The 18,947-nt window shown below is 33.3% G+C and overlaps 1 protein-coding gene across 1 annotated transcript; it reads right to left on the reverse strand.

The window, feature by feature from the left end:
- Positions 1-7,768: 7,768 nt before the first annotated feature.
- On the reverse strand, positions 7,769-18,728 carry LOC132552831 (coiled-coil domain-containing protein 172-like). The gene is made up of 10 exons (XM_060217022.1): positions 18,644-18,728; positions 17,786-17,871; positions 16,883-16,999; positions 12,022-12,187; positions 10,883-10,984; positions 10,489-10,591; positions 9,983-10,181; positions 9,070-9,186; positions 8,469-8,586; positions 7,769-7,785 (listed from the first exon to the last, which is right to left on the reverse strand). Exons 1-10 carry the CDS (start codon positions 18,726-18,728, stop codon positions 7,769-7,771), a joined length of 1,110 nt encoding a protein of 369 aa, XP_060073005.1.
- Between the last annotated feature and the right edge of the window lie 219 nt (positions 18,729-18,947).

Genomic DNA, 18,947 nt, shown 5'->3' on the forward strand with positions numbered 1-18,947 from the left:
AGTCCATATCTTGGTATTATAGAATGATTATCATTATAATAATATATATCTATAATGGTCATGAAATTGGTGCTAACTCCTTGTGATTACTAATGATTGATAACATTTTATTATTTGAAATAAAAAAACTCCTAACACAGTGGGTGAGAACCAACATCCTGGTTGTCTTCGGTCAGATCGTAAATTAAAGATGGATACCCAACAGTATTCAATAGAGCCCCATCATGGAAGATAAATACAAATGATATAAAAGATGGAGCATTAACAGCTGGATTCCGTGGTTTTATTATTATATGTTTCGGCTAGAAAGGCTTGCTGTCACCAGAATCTGATGCAAACGTTATTTCTTGATCATGTGATGTGAACCATTTGTTTTAGAAGTTTGCTAAAATTTTCTAAAATGCTCATGAGCTCTGCTGGGAGCTTTTCCAACTTCTCGAACATAACAGACTTTTTGTTTTATAAATTATAAAGGGAAGAAGTGGTGGTGGATTGTCGCCTTTTTTATCACATTTGTCTAAATTTGTTATTCATGCTACAAATTTTAAGAAGTTATTAATGCAGTCATAAAACATTTGCTCAGATTTACACCTAATGTATTCATTATTTGGTAGTCAGGATATAAAGAGCAAAGATAAATGACATTTGAAAAGGAAGAAATTTCATGAACTGACTGTCATGAGGAAATGTCTGAAATTTTTGCTCACCTGTTCAAAAAAGAAAAAAAAAATCAGAAAAAAATGATTTTAGTAAAGATATCCAATCACATCTCTACATTTACAGAAAATGGTTATGGACCAGAAATTCTGAAATTAATGCAAAAACAAAATTTGGAAGATTATGAGGTATACAACACTAAATTTTTCATAATTTGCACAACTGATCATGAATATGTGAGGAGAAAGATGTAGAAAGTTTCAGGAAAATGGACCAAATCTTCAGCATACTGGTAATATTGGCTTAAAGAAACTGTAAGATATGACAAGTTCCAATGTAAATATATATGTAGATCTTGCTAATATCATTGAATTATTTCATGAATTTATGCATTCTTTTGTAATAATTATATTAATGTTTAGAAATATTTCAAGACAGTTATTTCATGATATCCTATTTTTTAGAAAAAACATTCCATTTCAAAGAAATTCTATTTATATAAATGTATTTTCATATCATTTTTTTGATTATATTGCCCTCAAGGTTTTTATATGTAATTAGTTACAGAGCATAATTGTGCTGGTATTCAAGCTAGTACTCAATTTATAGTCTTCTATTCAAAGTACATAAGTACTAAGTATTTTTATGCCAAATCAGAATTGTCTCTGATATGATATGAGAATACTGCAGACATTTTATTGAGAATTTCATTTTGATTATTTTTTTTTTTTTTTTTTCAAATTGAAATGCTTAAAATTAAAAATGGAGAAATAATTCAATAGAAAGTCTTCATAACACAATCAAGACATTTAGTTGGTACATGTTCATCCTTTGAATCATTAATATCTAGAAGATATTCTTTGTCAGTAAGATTTTTATGATTTTTTTTAGCTTATTAATAGGAATATGGAAGGTAAGGGGAATCCTGCTGTCTTTTTAACAGTGGTGTCATGAAGATGACGCAATACATAGATCAGATGCTGTGTATAAAGTCAAATCACTTTGCTTGCATTAAGCACTGGTAGTAAGCTCATGCCTGGTAATAGACTCCCCTTTTTTTGATGTACATCTATTTTGGTTGAAATTTGGGTTTATTGCAGTTGCAGTCAAACTTAGTATGATCTTCAGCTTCAATATGGAAAAAGGAATTATCTTTTGAACTACTACATTGTTATTTGTAAATGCTTTAAATTAATTCACTAAAAATTCTTTGTTTATCAAAGTAACTTCAAACAAACCTTGTTTTATGTATGTTGTAACTTATTGACAAATTCCAGTGTTTTGGCAAATGATAACAGACTATATTAGGAAGATGTGGTTACACAACATCAAAATTTAGTTTAAACAATATTTCATTTGTAAAATTTACACATTACAAGTTCAATTAAAAATACAGAAAATGAAAAGAAGCTTAAACAACAAGCTACAAATTTGTTTATTCCTTTGAAAGCCATAGATTCGTGGACATGAATGAATAACATGGTAACGACTACGATGCAGGTCTGTTGGGCCTTTGTTTTTTTTGTTAAATAACATACAATATTAGTTATGTTACTGTTCTGCAGTGCATTTTTCTGAATTTTATATGATCTCTTGGTGCAGTTTTTGGTTTTGTTTTGACCAAAAATATTTTCAAATACTTCATGAGCATTTTGTTAGAAATTATTCCCTATAGTTTGCCAACTGGAACACAATATTTGCTTATACACAATAATATGTACTAATAAAGAGGACATCATTTGGTATATTGCTTCATTTGGTGTCAAGAGGTGATTGGTTTTGAGAAAGATCAGTTTGGGGAAGTTGAACTGTATATGATATTTCTTTACTCGATTCTATACAAGCAAAATGACATCTAAACATGACCATCTGTCAGTTTAACTTGTGTTAGATTCCAGCTGAATTACTTCAGTAGGACCTAAATTCAGGGTTAAGCATTTTGTCAGGGTCATGTAAATCACCTTCTTGCTTTATTTAAAAAATTCAAATTGATCTGCTAGTAATAGCATATGGTTAAGTGTTAAAATTGATTTAAAGTTTAATATGTTGAATGATCAAGATCATATTGGATTTCAGATCATTATGAAAAATGATATTCAGGATAACAAGAAATTCCAACCAGTTTCAGTTATGTACTTCCAAAAGAATGAAAGTTAAAACAGATATGTGAAATGTTGATGGATATTGACATCACAGCCGAGAGGTCCACTCTTGTTGCATCAAATGAATTTGGTTTTCAAATATGGGGATGTGGTGCTATTTTGCAGAAATCATCTCTGGTTGTCTACTCAACACTTCATTTTAACCATTTTAATCCTACATTTATGTAGCAGGCAATTAACACAGTAAGTGAGGTGACTATCAAGATATTAATCAGTAGTAAATAAGCACACAGCATGGTTACTGGCATTGTCGGAAACTCACGAGACTGCTTGTAAAAACGATCATGCAGAATCTCATGGGTTTCTGACGTGATTGGACAGGGCATCATATATTGTTATTGCTATATTCATATTTGTTTGCAGTTACCTATGAAACATTCCAGATATATTAACTGTTTGATAATAAATATTATTGCTTTGTAACATCTCTGTTTTGTTTTTCTTACATCTAATTCTGTGGCCTGATAATGTTTGATGCAATATGATATACTAAGGTTATCAAATCAATTTAGTTTCACTTAAATACTTGGAGTTGTCACTGAAAGAGAAGATGTTTACCCTTCCGGAACACTTAAGCTTATTTATTATTGCAATTTTTTCATGGTCTTCCCACTTATATAATTCTTTTGGTTTTCATCATACTGCACCACAGCATAAGGTCATTCAAATGACAAACTCAAGGGAGTACCAGTGCTGTTAAACATTGAAATCGTGGAGTATTGTCTGCAATCTTCTGTCTTTATGGAGATGATCCACATGTGTATGTCACTTTCATAGCGGTCTGTTACTGCAAGTGTAACTTTTCAATACCACCCTATCACATAAATCTTTACCTAGCTGTATATACATCACTGGTGTGATTTTTTTTCTATAGATCATATATTCTAAAAACACCAACATGTCAACAGATTCTTAATTCAAACGAAATTTTGATGAAACTATGACAATATATAAACAAAAGAAAGATTTACACGGAGATCCCTGAAAAAGTACAGGGTAAATGAAACCACATGTTCCGGAAAAGAAGTCGTCTTCTGCTTCATTGACGACACCAACCACGTAAAATCATGATAAATCCAAGTAATGTTGCATTCCCAAACCAGATCAAGGTAAACATCTTCAGCAACTAACGAGCGTCAAACATGTGCAAGTTCATACCACATAATTGACCCCTAAAACTCCCATTATCTCCATTAAGCTGCTGCATCTCTTAAGAGTGTCAAGAGTTTGTCAGATGTTGACATCTTGCATGAAAATTGTGAGGTCTGGAAGAGAACCTTGAATATCCAATCAACTGTGACATGTAAATTTCAATCTGGGGATGTAGGAGTTGCTGTACCTAGTGACTATAATCTGATTATAGGTTTGACAATATAATCAAATAATCAATATTGAATATCCAATTATAAACATTTAAAATCAGGATATTAACATTTAAACCTAAATACGTGAACTTGTACCGCATTTGGTCATTCACATTATTATGTTGGGTAATTACAAGGAGAAAATATTGCTTAAAAGTATTTCTTCAACGAGTATATTTCATTGTTATTTATGTAACCATCCAGCAAATATCTAACAATCAAATTTATCTATTGCAATATATCCAACTATTTTATAAACTATTACTTACTTGGTCACAGGATTCATTTTCTTATATCAAATTGAATGTTTCTTACTCCCTTGATCTACAATCCTTTCAAAATTAAAGTCAAGATTTATAAACTTTCTACTGCTTTCAAATTTGAAAATTTCAATACCGTATTTGTCCTAATAAGAGCGCCAGTAAATAACCAGTAGGGCGCCTTTACCGAGATATTTTTTCTCTTGAGTTAAAAATCTGGTAAATAGTCATGGGGTTGTCAAATATCAGAAAGTATGAGGTCACAACATAGTTTAGACTTAAATCAATCTGTTACAACTGCTGAAGTGACACTTAATTTTCCGCTAATGCACCTGAATTGAAACAATGTTATCACTTTCACAAATTGTCAAGATCGTCACTGCACCTAGTCCTCATCTCTGGATGCCTGCCAAAAATTTCCATGACAAGCCGGTACCGCTTACGTGTCAAATTTTGTCTCAACGCGTGTTGGAGACTGGCTACACCACACCACGCCATTTTGATCAAAATGAAAAGTTACGAAACAAATTTAAAATTAAGGTGATCGAATTTGCCAAAGAAAACGGTAACCATAAAGCCGATAGTCATTTCAAAATTCATAGAAAATGTGTGCAGAGATGACTGAAAATGAGGGGAAAATCAGAACCGAAGGAAGCAGCGTCGTAGATGTTCCGGCGGTGGAAGGAAAGTGAAAAATTTGGACGTTGACAACGAACTTATGACTTGGTTATCAGACCGGCAAGGGAAGGGAGTCCGTGTAACTGGAAAAGCACTCAGGGCTGAGGCATTACGGCTCATAAACTTAACGGATGTCAATCTTTTAAAGCTTCTATCGGATGGTTTCGCTCTTTCAAACGGAGACATCGACTTTCTATGAGACAGACTACCCATGTAGCCCAGAAAAGTGTTTCTGCAAATGACGATCAGGTGGATTATTTTTTGCGATTCATTATATTACTCGCATGAGGAGACTGCGTAATTATGAACATTGAAATATCGGTAATATGGATATAACGCTGATTTGGATGGAGAAACACTGTGAGCGTACTGGGTACGAGAAAGAGAGGATTACCGTGATTTTATCAGCGCTAGCAGACGTCTGTACGGAACAAAGTTGGCCCCATTCGTTTTATTACCGGGTGTTAGACCACTGCCGCAAACAGATATGCCTTCCGGGATTGTTGTTCACGTGTGGTTCTGGGAAAAAGTCGTGGGCAGATAAAAAAAAAATAGTTCAAATATGGCTAAAAACAGTATGGGGAAGACTTCTCGTATGGGACACATTTAGAGGTCATTTGACAGAGAACGTCAAGGATGTGACTAGGAAAACCTGTAATACATTGCCTATATATCCGGTGGGTGTACCAGCAGGCTACAACCGGCTGATGTATCCTAGAACAGGAGAATACGATGAGTGGCTTTTTGAAGGTGAAGTCAGTCTGACATGTCACGGAAATCGTCGTCCACCTGAAAAAAAAACTAATTCTGAAATGGATCAAGGAGTCCTGGAGCAGCACTACCCCGGATATTATTCGGAAATTGTTCAAAGTCTGTGGCATTAGCAATGCCATGAATGATTCGGAATCTGATAATGATTTTGAGGTATTTACCAACTTAGATTTGGAAATAGCACAGGCTGTGAATTATAACAAAACAGTTGACGTCAAAAACTGGGAACTTGAAAGCGAGTCAGAAAGTGACTCTGATGTGGATGAGGACGATTATTACCACTGTGATAGTCCTGGCCATTGTAATTCAGACCTACCGGTATATTCCGATGTGTGTTGACTGATAGTCCTGACCATTGATCATTCAGACCTACCAGTATATTCCGATGTGTGTTGACTGATAGTCCTGACCATTGATCATTCAGACCTACCGGTATATTCCGATGTGTGTTGACTGATAGTCCTGACCATTGATCATTCTGACCTACCGGTATATTCCGATGTGTGTTGACTGATAGTCCTGACCATTGATCATTCAGACCTACCAGTATATTCCGATGTGTGTTGACTGATAGTCCTGACCATTGATCATTCAGACCTACCGGTATATTCCGATGTGTGTTGACTGATAGTCCTGACCATTGATCATTCAGACCTACCGGTATATTCCGATGTGTGTTGACTGATAGTCCTGACCATTGATCATTCTGACCTACCGGTATATTCCGATGTGTGTTGACTGATAGTCCTGACCATTGATCATTCAGACCTACCGGTATATTCCGATGTGTGTTGACTGATAGTCCTGACCATTGATCATTCAGACCTACCGGTATATTCCGATGCGTGTTGACTGATAGTCCTGACCATTGATCATTCAGACCTACCGGTATATTCCGATGTGTGTTGACTGATAGTCCTGGCCATTGATCATTCAGACCTACCGGTATATTCCGATATGTGTTGACTGATAGTCCTGACCGTTGATCATTGATCATTCAGACCTACGGGTATTTTCAGATGTGTGTTGACTTTTTGGGATGAGCAACAGAACGTAAGATTCTAGATCTAGTTCAGTGATACAGAACTTTAATGAAGAGTAACGTTACTGTCACAAACAGTTTTAAATGTTTTTGGATAGTAAAATGTTTTTGTAAAGGTAAGAAATTAATGTTATATTTATTCACTACCTAAAAAACTGCTAGGGCACTCTTATTAGAGCAGGCGCCCTTAAAAGGACAAATACGGTATATTGCCAGTAAGAAAACTGATAAAATAAGAAACAATATTCCGTTATAGGTTATAGTGTGTTTTTATCATTTAAACTTTTTTAATAATGCATTTCTGTTACTTTATAATAAAATTGTTTAGAAACTGAATTCTTGTGGTGGTTTAAAGTTTCACAGAAAAAGGAAAGTATTTAATTTGTATGAAATTGTTTGCTACAACACAAGAGCAATAAAGTCGTAATAATGATAATAATCCTAATAATGGGAAGAGAACTAAATTCATTTTCAAAGATGAAGATTAATAAAGAGAGGTAGGAATCCAGCTCAATTCAAGTCAGATCTTCATTAGATTTGACAGCATTCCAAAAGACCATCCATAATATATCTATAAATTGAACCTTCATTTTATGGCATGACCTGAAAAGTAAAAATGTTCATGGTTTAGTCTTCGTTTAGTCATTATTTTGTTGAATAACATGGAAAAATACAATAAAAAACAGAAATGGTTTTGATCTAGCCTTAGAACAGTCGGTAATTTGTTGAATGGTAATTTGTTGAATGGTAATTTGTTGAATGGTAATTTGTTAAATGATACGGGAAAATGAAAATAGATAAAAATGTTCTTGATTTAGGCATTGAATGGAGCCATCATATTGTGGAATAACCTGAAAAAAAAAATTAAACATATCAAACTACTTTGTTGCTCGTTACAATAGTCTTCCCTTGTAATTTTTTTTCATAATCTCCACTGCATATGTTGCCTTGATAATTTAGTGTGTGCGTAACTGACAAAAACCATTAAAAACTTTTTGAATTTCAAATCACATTGAATTTTTAGTAATTTCTCATATGTTATCACAAATAAAAGATAGCACAAAGAGAATAATGAATTATTATGGAGAAGGTCTGGATGAAGTGGCTGTGCGGTAGTTGATGCATCTTCCCTCTCTGCCCTAGAATTGAATGATGATTGTACAAAATCCATACAATCAACTGAATCGCACCTCTTAATACAAATTTAGAATTAGTGAAGATTCAGCTATTTGGTCCTTCTCAGACTCATCCTTGATAAGATGGGTTTACATTGTGAATTTAAAAGGTGACTGAAGATAATCAAACGGGACCAAAAAATGCCTAAATCTAGATTAGGAGGTGCACTAACCCTGTAATTCAATGCATTTCGTTATTTTCATATATCTAATAATTTCTGAATAACGTGAATAGTATATCCTGAGAACTAAGCAAATGGTTGTTTCATACCTCAGTGATGTCAAAGAGTGGGATTCCACAAATTTCTTTTCAGCTAAATCACTAAAACAAGATTGGATAAGTGAAGGTATCAACAAACCTTTTCTAAAAATCTGATGTTTCGGTGCAGGTTGAATGTCTTGCTCAGGAAGATTCATGAGGTTATCATCAAAAATTTCCTCCAAGTTGTCTAATGACAGATCCTCCAGAACTGGTTTCTAAAGGTATACATGGGTGTAATAGAATTATTAAAGAAAGACTTTCTGAATCCAGAATATATTCTTCTCTGTCAAGGGTTATATCATTAATCTCAGTTAATGTCTAGTTATATATTTCTACCTGTGTAATACTGGTCTGTTTGGGACAACCCGTGGCATGACCCTAATTTCCTGGACAATAATATTCATGAAGCACTCATCTCTATCCAAGTAAAATCTTAACATAAATTATTAATTTATTGATATATTATTCTTGGCTTTCCAGAATTTAGCGAGGTTATATTGCTTGTTGATGTTTCTTTCAGCTTTCTGGTAATCTTAAAAGCCAAACGTTTTAATAGTCGAAAAATATGCCCAGTAATTTTATAATGTAATGGTGATAAGTATGGTTTAAGTAACAACAACTTTGCCATATCATCAGTGATTTCCATATACAAGGACAAAAAAATCATATTACACTCCTCGTAAAAGAGTAACACCTACTGATGTCTCTGATTGGTAGGACTCAACAGAAGTATCGGTGGTGAAATTTGACTTGCAGATGCGATTTCGTGTGGACACACCTAGGGCATCTTCATTCTGTCGAAGGTGAGTATAAAGCTGACAAAATGCAGTCATTCTTTTGCTTGTGAAATAAATATGTAGATGTATATCATTTTTTATATCAAATTTATCATTTGATATATTTGATTACAAATTGATATAGATCCGTGTATAAACTTACTTTCAATTGAATATTAGTAATGCATTTCATTTAGTTCAATTGTCTCATTATTAAATGTCCTATCTTCCATAGAAGATATATGCATATTTTACAGGGATTAAGGATTACATAAGCTTTAATAGACCATGTTAACATGAAATGCATATGACTTAAACTACTCAACTAAACACTAATTATGAACTGAAATAAAACCAAAATTTGTTTTGGCTAACCCCACCCATTCTGTAAATTCTCAAACTTAGGACATCTAAAATTTTGTATAATGAATTGCAAAATAACATTATATGAATATTTTCAGATGAAAAGATTTAAATGAACATAATCTAATTCCTGGAAATCAGCACTGCATCAAAGGTACATCACTTGGTACAAATTTACAGAGCTTTAAGATAGATATCGTTCATGTGACTTCTTGGACTTTAAAACCTGAATATCTTTTTAAAGAACTCGGTAGCAGCTACAGACTTATTTACTTTAATAGTACAGTATTTATCTGTTTCACTTTGGTGATTTAAAATCGAAGTTGCTATAATGATGTATAGACCTCTAGTAGCAGGCTAAACATGAACTGTCCAAACTTCGCCTGTTTCACCAGAGGTCAGGAATAATGAACAACATATTGGATTCGAATATGTACACCCTGAATGAGTTTCATCTCTCTGTTTTACAGACCTGAGAGGACACTTTAGTTGCTTGAGAAGTATTTTTCTGCTGATATTTTGTCTGTTGTTGTTGCTGCTGTTTTTGTTGATGTCTGTTCTTGATTTTTCTTTGCCAGAGCTGTTGTTGCAGAGCCTGAACTTGTTGTTGCAGGAGGTGACATGTCCGTTCCAAGTCCTCGTCCTTCACAGAGTCTATTTCTTTCTGCAGTCTGTTGTAAATATGATGAAATACAAGAAATAAGTTGGTAAATAAAAATCATCCATCTTGTTGATTCATTTCAGCTGTGATATAATTATGAACAATCAATAAAGAATGAATTCTTGTTGTCCAATACTTTTAATACAACTGCTGTTGAGTAAATAAATAGATGTTACATAAATAATAAGCAAATAAAGAAAATTATCCTAGTTGATTTTGACTTAGTTTTCTTCTTGAAACCTTCCACAAATACTCTGCCACATATCCCGTATATTATTCATTAGAATAGCTACCAATCATGGCCAACTTAACACTACCTGATGAATTCTGCATCAGTCGTTGGCAACAACTGGATTTTTTGTTTTTCTTCTTCTTGCTTTGCCAACTTCCTTTTTTCTTCCGCAACCTTTTCACAAAGTTCTGAAGAAAGACTAATCTAAGTGTATACTTGTGCAGTAGTAGTCTATTGGAGATATATCTTATCCCTTATTTCAAGCTTGGTATCTTAGTAATATTCAAAATTTTGAGAAGCCATTACATCCTTCAGAAATTGAACTCATCATTAAACATTTGAAGATAGTGCACACGACTCGTGTGACAAAATCCTTCAAAAATGGTAACAGTCTACTCTTCAATTACAAATTCTGCGTAATTTTGTTGATATTATTTACTGCCAGGTATATGGTCTCAATTAAGATACATTATCAATACCTAAATGCTGGGATTTAGTAGTTTGCAGCAAATCCATGAGGTAATCTTCTTTGTCTTTCAGCTTTCTCAGTGATTCCACACGTTCCTCATAGTTCTGAATATCTGTAGAAAACAACATGTTATTGGACATAAATTCAACACCGATAATTAAAAATTTTGATCTGGCAATTAAATGATAATTACTTGATAATTTAAGTACATATGATTCTCCTTTGTCACATTTACTCTCAACTCTTAGTATTAGAAAGCAGCTATAATCATGAACCCAATGTCAAATACAGATAACCCCTACTCCAATTAGTATCCGTGTACATGAATTAATAGTAGTGCTACTATTCACTTATGTGTCTTTTGAACAATTTTTGAGATTGCTGATGGTAAATATCGCTGTGGGACTTTTTACCCTCAAGGTTTGTCATAACCTGCAATCCATGTTTAAATTTGTCAAAATATAGAATACACACATATACTTGCTATTCTAAAATTAACAGATAAATGAAAATAATGAAATTATGCATTGAATTATTTAGTTAGTTCACCTCCCTGTCAGGATTTTGACATTCTATCTGTCACTTTCAGACTTTCTTCAGCCATTATCAAAGTTTCAAACTTTTAGGCCCCTAGCATCACTGAGGAGTCATATGAGGAAACATCTGTAGTGTTGTATAAATTACATATTTAGCTCTACTGTAACTAATTCTAAATTTGAGGAAAATCAAAATGTGAATAATGATAATAAATGATGCCATTGTATTTTCTTACTCCTTGATGATATCTATAATATCTCCATTCACTAGGTGCATTTATTTTACAAGGCAAAATTCTTTCAAATTTTGGGGTTTTTTTTTCCCAAACAAAAGAAAGTTAAGCTTCTGTTGGTACAAGGATATTAATATTTCATATTTTGTTCATTTATAGAAATGAGATATTGATACTTTCAATAATCAAACAAATGAAATTATTGAGGTCCTAGTCACAACTTGTTCCCAATGTATGTTGTCTGCTCTAAAGACATATCATAATGTTTTTTAACTGTGGCGATAGAGCCACAGGGTCTAAAAATCTGTAACCAAGTCTACCTACCAACTCTATCAGTATAATAGTATACCCATATGACATGAATTGTTTGGGAAAAAAACCTTGCTGCAATTTATCTTTCTCTCCTGATAATTCTGCTACTTTGCGAAGTGCTTCCTCTCTTCGTAGATTTGCTCCATTACCAAGAAGCCCAAACTCAGTGACAAACTTCTCCACATCTTGGCAAAATGTCTCATTCAAATTGAGCTGCTCTTCTTCTAGATGTTCCTGTGACATAAACACTTGATTGTGTCACAATTGTTCTCATCATCTTTATTAATTACTTTAAGTATAGCTTATATTTATACATGTTAAAATCTCCAAATTTCCTAATCTAATTCATTGATGAGAAACATGGTCCTCCCAACAAACAAATACCTTATATTGTTTAGTTGTTATGCCAGGTAGGTAAACCATATTGAACAAACATACTCTGCCATGCTAAAGCAATAAATGTCCTCTACTATCCTTGATACTTAAGGAATTATGTTTAATATCGCTCTCTGCACACCTGGAACATGTCATGACTACAACGAATGTTTCATGTGCAACACCTTGTGGAAAAGACTAGTTTGATCCATTGATATACATCAAAAGAATCTCAAGGTTGCATAACGGTATATGGTAATGGCTTTGAAGCTAGGTGTCGCTCCTTTCTAATGACTCGTAAAGATGTTGCTGTTTGGCTTTCATTTTTAAAAAAAAGATACAACTGTTTTGTAACTGATTTCGATGTAATTTTGCAATTAAAAGGTGGGACAATGTGACAACAGTTTCATTACCAATGCATGTTAAATGTGTTTTAGTCATTTGTAAGTGCATGAGGTTTGATTAAAAATCCTGTAAGAAATGCTAAGAGTGCTAACCATGATTTCTATAGAGTGATCTTGACCCAATAACCCTCAAACTCATACCTGTTGGATAATAAAACAGCAACAGGAAAATCCTAACATGTGAACATTATACTAAAATTCAATAAAATTAGAGCATGATATGAACAAAAGAAATACTTCCACAGAGACTCCAAGGGAAAATTATGAAATGGAAAATTCACAATTGAAATCATCAAGCTTATCATATAGCTTGGTGGAAAGTTGTCCATATTGGTTTCATTGTAGGAAAAGAATGAGATAGGTGGCTAAAGATGAAGAGTCTGTTGTGTCATTAATTCCAATTTTGGTGGGAATAGACAAAGGGCAGCTTTTGGTGTTCTTTAAAATTAACATAACATTAATTCCAATTTTTGAGTAAACAATATCACAGTAAGGTTGTGACCCAGATTTAATTGTAATAAGAATGGAATTATGAGGTCAGGACAAACGTTTGGTTGAACAGTTAGGCTAGATAATGCTAAAACACTGTTTAAACAGAGTCTTTTGAAGTTAGGAATCCAATATGCATGTTGAGGGCCATATCCTTATAACTGAGGGGCAATCTACATGATTGTAACACTGAAGCATGATTAGCTAGTTTTTTCTTCTTTAGAAAGGTATTTTAGTGCATTGAAAGAGTGAAGTTTGATGAAAATCACACAAGAACTAAGGCTGCTAGAGCACTGACAATGATTTTCTAATAATAGGAACAGCAACCATGACCCAATAACCCTGAAACTTAAACTTGTATATATTAAGGTTGTTTGTATGATCAAAATCCCACAAGGACTGAAGTGCCTAGAGGGCTGTTAACATTTTTCTTCAAGAATAACTGTGACCTTGACCCAACAACCTGAAAGCTCGCACCTGTTCAAGACATTTTAGGTCTTTAAAAGTGAATGAAGTTTGATGGTATCAGTGGTTTCAGGAATAATGAGAAATTGTACTATAATCATATAGAACTCAAAATTGTTAACCAATTAAATCATCTTGGTATGCTTTTAATCTTTAATGGAAAATTTTATGTTACCCCAAAACATGTGACTGATCAAGGGAAAGGGGCATATTACTCTGACTAAAGTAAATTAAAAATCACAAACTAATATTGTGACACAGATATCTGTTTTTGACACATTTGTCAATAGTATTGTAAGGCACAGCTTGGCAATTTTGGGATTTCACAAAGCTTTATATGCAGAAAAAATGCATATTAATTTTTGCAAAAACTTGTGAGTGTAAACAAAAAAAAATGTAAATGTCTAGTATGTTTTGCTGTAAGACCACTACAACTTTTAACTTGTAAGAAGCTAAGAACGCTAAATTATTGGTTAAAGCTGACAGCTTCAAATAATTGCATTTTGAAATAATGTTTTGACGAAAGGACAGCATCTATTGGGATTTGGATATTGAATATCCAAGCTGAACAATTTAGGAATAAATTATTTATGGAATACAGAGTGTAATGAGAAAATAGCATTCAGCTTGATTAAACAAAGATTTTACGACATTTATCAACAGAAGATATTATCCGATATTAGCAATTATTCTTTTTTTACAATACTACCTGTGTAAGCAAATAGAGGAACACAGTACAATCACACAAGACTTTGGTTAAGCTCACGCAGTCTTAGATTGAATATAAAGATAGAGAAATCAGCTGAGAGAGAGAAAAAAGTGTACTGTGGCAAACAAACGATATCGAGGATGACTTCCATTTTATTCTCAAATGTTATTTTTATAACAATTTCTGAAGTACATACATTAATCCATATTACAGAAGACCAACTGTATTCAAATTGATAGAATTATTAAGTGTCCAAACTGTAGCTGAATAGAGTTAATTAGGGAAATTCCTTTACCCAGTGACAAAACAATGCAATGAAGTTATACAGCTATGTACTGTACAGTCTGCACCATGTTTGTCTACATATTTTCAAGTTTCTGAATGAGTCATTGCTTCTATTATCATCATCATTCCTAAAGAAACCAATGTGTATGTAAAAGATTATTGTACATCAATATAATACGCTGTGTTATTCCAATACATTGAACAACGCAGAGAAATACAAGATCATTGATATATTGGACCATTATGTTATTCAATTAAAAATGCAAGTCATTTAATAGAATCAGTAATTATACTAGATTATATTACATTAGAAGTATATCATATTACATAACCATTATACTCTTATTGTATGTGGTAATAACTTGTGTTATATCATAATATTTTGACAGTTAACTTGAACATCATATCGCAAGTTGGTGCATTTATTTGAAATTGAACATTTTATCCATTACTTAAACATGAATTATTATCCAAGTGTTATACTACTTTGTTATGTACAAGATAAGTACTGGTATACTATCATACTGTGTGTCATTTGCTTTATGTCAATACATCTCTCTGATGTAAAACACACAGAAATAAAGAAGGAATCAAAAATGAATGAATGCTCAAGGAATGAAGCCACTTGAGTGCTGACAATGCCTGATGGTATGTACGTTCGTACTTGGATGGACAAATTTCCAATTCTATACTTAAACATTTGATTCGATAACTTGGTTTTCCCAAGAATCCCTCTGACTTTCCACATTTTAGGCTTTTAGCATCACTGACAAATCCTAGAAGAATGAAGCAGCTGTATGATACAGTTTAAATCATTATTTAGCATGTACTGCACTAATCACAAATTTGTATGTAAAGCTGTATTTTTTTATCTTCTGTACAATTATCTGATATGCTGTCATTTTCCAGTATAGACAACAGTATTTTCATAAAACATTTCAGTTCATAATGTAATAGCGCTTTAACAGAACACTACAACCAAATTCTTATACACATGAAAAAGTTATGTAATACAAATACTTAATATCGTCATTATCTGTCAGGTATGAATTACACCAATTACGTCAACGTTTGTAAAGTATATGAATGACAAATAAATTAGAACCAGTAAGTTTTTTGTAACAGCAAATAACAGCTTTTAAACATTCAATAGGTGAATGGAAACCTAGCTACACACTTAACAAATACTTATAGCATTGCATGTCATGAGCTGGTCAGAGTCCTGGTTCTTTTATAAGACGTCTTCACAGTTACTATACTTCAAGGATTTACATTCATCATAAACATGTTATTTTGTGCCATTTTTACACAATAATTGTTTGCTTATTTTGAAATTACAAGTTTTTATCAACTATTGATTTGTTCTTATGACCCATGTAGGAGATGTAAAAGAACAAACCTGCTGTATCTCACTGCATGTCATAAGAGGCAACTAGCTGGAGAGTACCACTTACATATTGGGAATTTCTCCTTTGACGTCTTGTTTACTACTGTTTGGGGAACATAAGATGGAGGCTCCAAATAAAGGGTCTGCTGCATTCCGCCGCATTAACGTATAGGTGATTAAAAGTGGGGCCCATGCAGAATTGGGGGTTTTCTTCTTTGTTGTCTACTAATGGGGACATTGAAGAGACCAGAATAGATCTGCAGCTCCCATTACAACACTAGGAAACTTAATAATTTCCTTTCCTTTCTAATTGCTATTTATTTCTGTACTTCATTTTCCACTCTTGATGCCCCTTTTGACACCATCCTCATATAGCCTATGGACTTTCAACTTTCTTTAACTGCTTAGATACCAGCGTTCATTTTACATAGGATTATTACCATGTATTATTGTACTTATTAAGGTAATCTTATCACCTTTCTGTTTAAAAGTCCATAAATCAATATCATCAATCTCTTATTACCTTAAAACACCCTGAATTGCACTGTATTGTATTGTAATGTATTGAATTATATATTGTATTGGTACCAAGAAAATGAGAAATGTGGCAGAATCAAGAGCTTTTACTGCAACTGACGGTACAATATGATTATTCAAAAACTGTTTTTATTATTATTATCATTTATTCATAACTCATATGTTGTTATAGTAAATGTTTAAGTTTTTTCGATGACAATACTTGACGACTTGATGAGACTCGGTTGTATTTGATGGTTGATGGACTCATTCAAGGACATGGAAAAAATATGGTATACCAGTTGACTTTCTAATTCTTTTCTTTCTCTCTGGAACTGAGATTTCTGGCTCATAAGAACCTCTTTCTTGTTATTAATCATCATAAGGTTGATTTCTTCATGGTTTAGATCAGTCACCTGGCAAACAGAACATAAAGATGGTACAAATGACAAATACTTTGCTGCTTAAAATGGGATTATAGGTGTAATATTCAGACTTCAAATAGAGCCTTCTCCCTATATCTACATACAGATCTTACAAGAAAGTTAAAGACGATCCACATGTTTCCAGTGGTAATATTGACATGAGATAAAACAGTTAGTGTTAGATACATATGCAAAGCTTGCACCATCCTCGATACTCTAGGATTTATGCTCTCTATCGCTCTCTGTACCCCTGTAACATTTCACGGTGAATTTGAAGGTTCCATGTGCGACATCTTGTGGATAAGATAAAATCCTTTGATATACATCAAACAAATCTCCAGTTTGCATAATAGTATATTGTACTGGCTTTGAAGTTCTGTGATTAGTCAGTTGTGTTTTTAATCAGCTCTAAGCCAATCAAATCACTTTGCTTGAGCCTTCAATTTTTTCATTATTTTTTCAAACTGTTTAACATATTACACAGGTATGCCACCTCAATATTTTCAAGATTTAAACTCTAGATTGCTTAAAATATGAACCCTATCAGGCAAATGAATGTACATGTATATTTTTTTACGTTTCAATTTGTTGAATAGCATTAACTTTGCAATAAGCTCATGTCATGACTTTGTTGACTATGTGACTTCTTCACAGCCACTTTCAAGTGTCAACACACTGAAATGATGTGGAACCAGAATACCTATCTGATTGGCACCCATCATTAAAAAAGTCTTAATGAATAAAAGTGTTTTTGTTCTTTCTTTCTTTGTTACATACCTTAACTTTGAGTTCCTCTTGGAGCTCATCTTTTTCTTGTTTTAGCTTGATAATATCTGCTTCTTTTTGTCTTATCTTGCTCTTAACTGACAACACAATTTATTTGGTATCATAATAAAACTGTCTGTCACCTTTGCTGTAACTTGATACCAATCTCGATATATGTTACAATAAGTGAAAAAGCATAAAATTGATTTAAATTCACTTTCAATCAATAATGTGTATTTACAAACAATTCAAATTGAATATCAATATATATAAGTTAAGGCTTAACACACACACACTGCCACTTAAAGTCTAGTCCCTACTCCCAGTCCCAGTAAGAGTAGTATATCTTCATAACTCTATTACATGATCATGAATTAAAGACAAAGCTGTAAAACTTTAAGTTTAAGTAAAATGTTCAATACTTCCATATAAAACTGAACTTGCTCTTTCAAAATTTAAATACTATCAGATCTTTTTACAATGGTTCAATACATATTCTTAATAGAGTTAATGGAAATAGCAATTCTACACCCACAAGTGAACAGTCTGTGTTTTACTTCTATTGAAATATTTCTTAACCCCCCCCCCCCCCCCCCCCCCCCCCCCCCAACAACAACAACAGTTATGCCATGGAAATAATTCCTCAATATTGATTACTTATTGAAAATGAAGAGGGTTTATCCATTTTTTGAACACTGACTTACGGAAAATGTATTTTGGACGATCTGTGGCAAATTCGGGCCAGTTGCCCGAGTTAAATAGGATAATCTGAGGTCGATATCGTCTGATCAAAATATGCGGAATGCGGGAGAGGGCGCTTATGGCGAGTGCAGACATGATTTGACCATGTTAGATTAGGTGTTTCCTCACCTTCTTGTAAATAGCTCTTTCTTTCTTGTGCTCTGCGTTCCGAATCAATAATCTGTGAAAACAAGTCGTTCAGAGAGGACGACATTCTTCGACTTGAATTTTCCCGCAATTATTAAAAACAATGTGATTTAGACGCTTAAGTCGATTCTTAAGATAAAACGCAAGAAAGATTTCAACATATGACTGAATTGGAGTTTCTTTCGACTTTTCGAATCGGCCATTTGATACTCCTCTAGAGTTTTCAGTGTCTATTTTAAGATGTGTCGTAATAATTCGCGGAATAGCCGGGTGTTCTTCGAACCGA

The sequence above is a fragment of the Ylistrum balloti genome, unplaced genomic scaffold, assembly GCF_031769215.1.
Source record: "Ylistrum balloti isolate Yb309-2 unplaced genomic scaffold, AGI_CSIRO_Ybal_v1 Utg370282, whole genome shotgun sequence".
Lineage (NCBI taxonomy): Eukaryota > Metazoa > Mollusca > Bivalvia > Pectinida > Pectinidae > Ylistrum > Ylistrum balloti.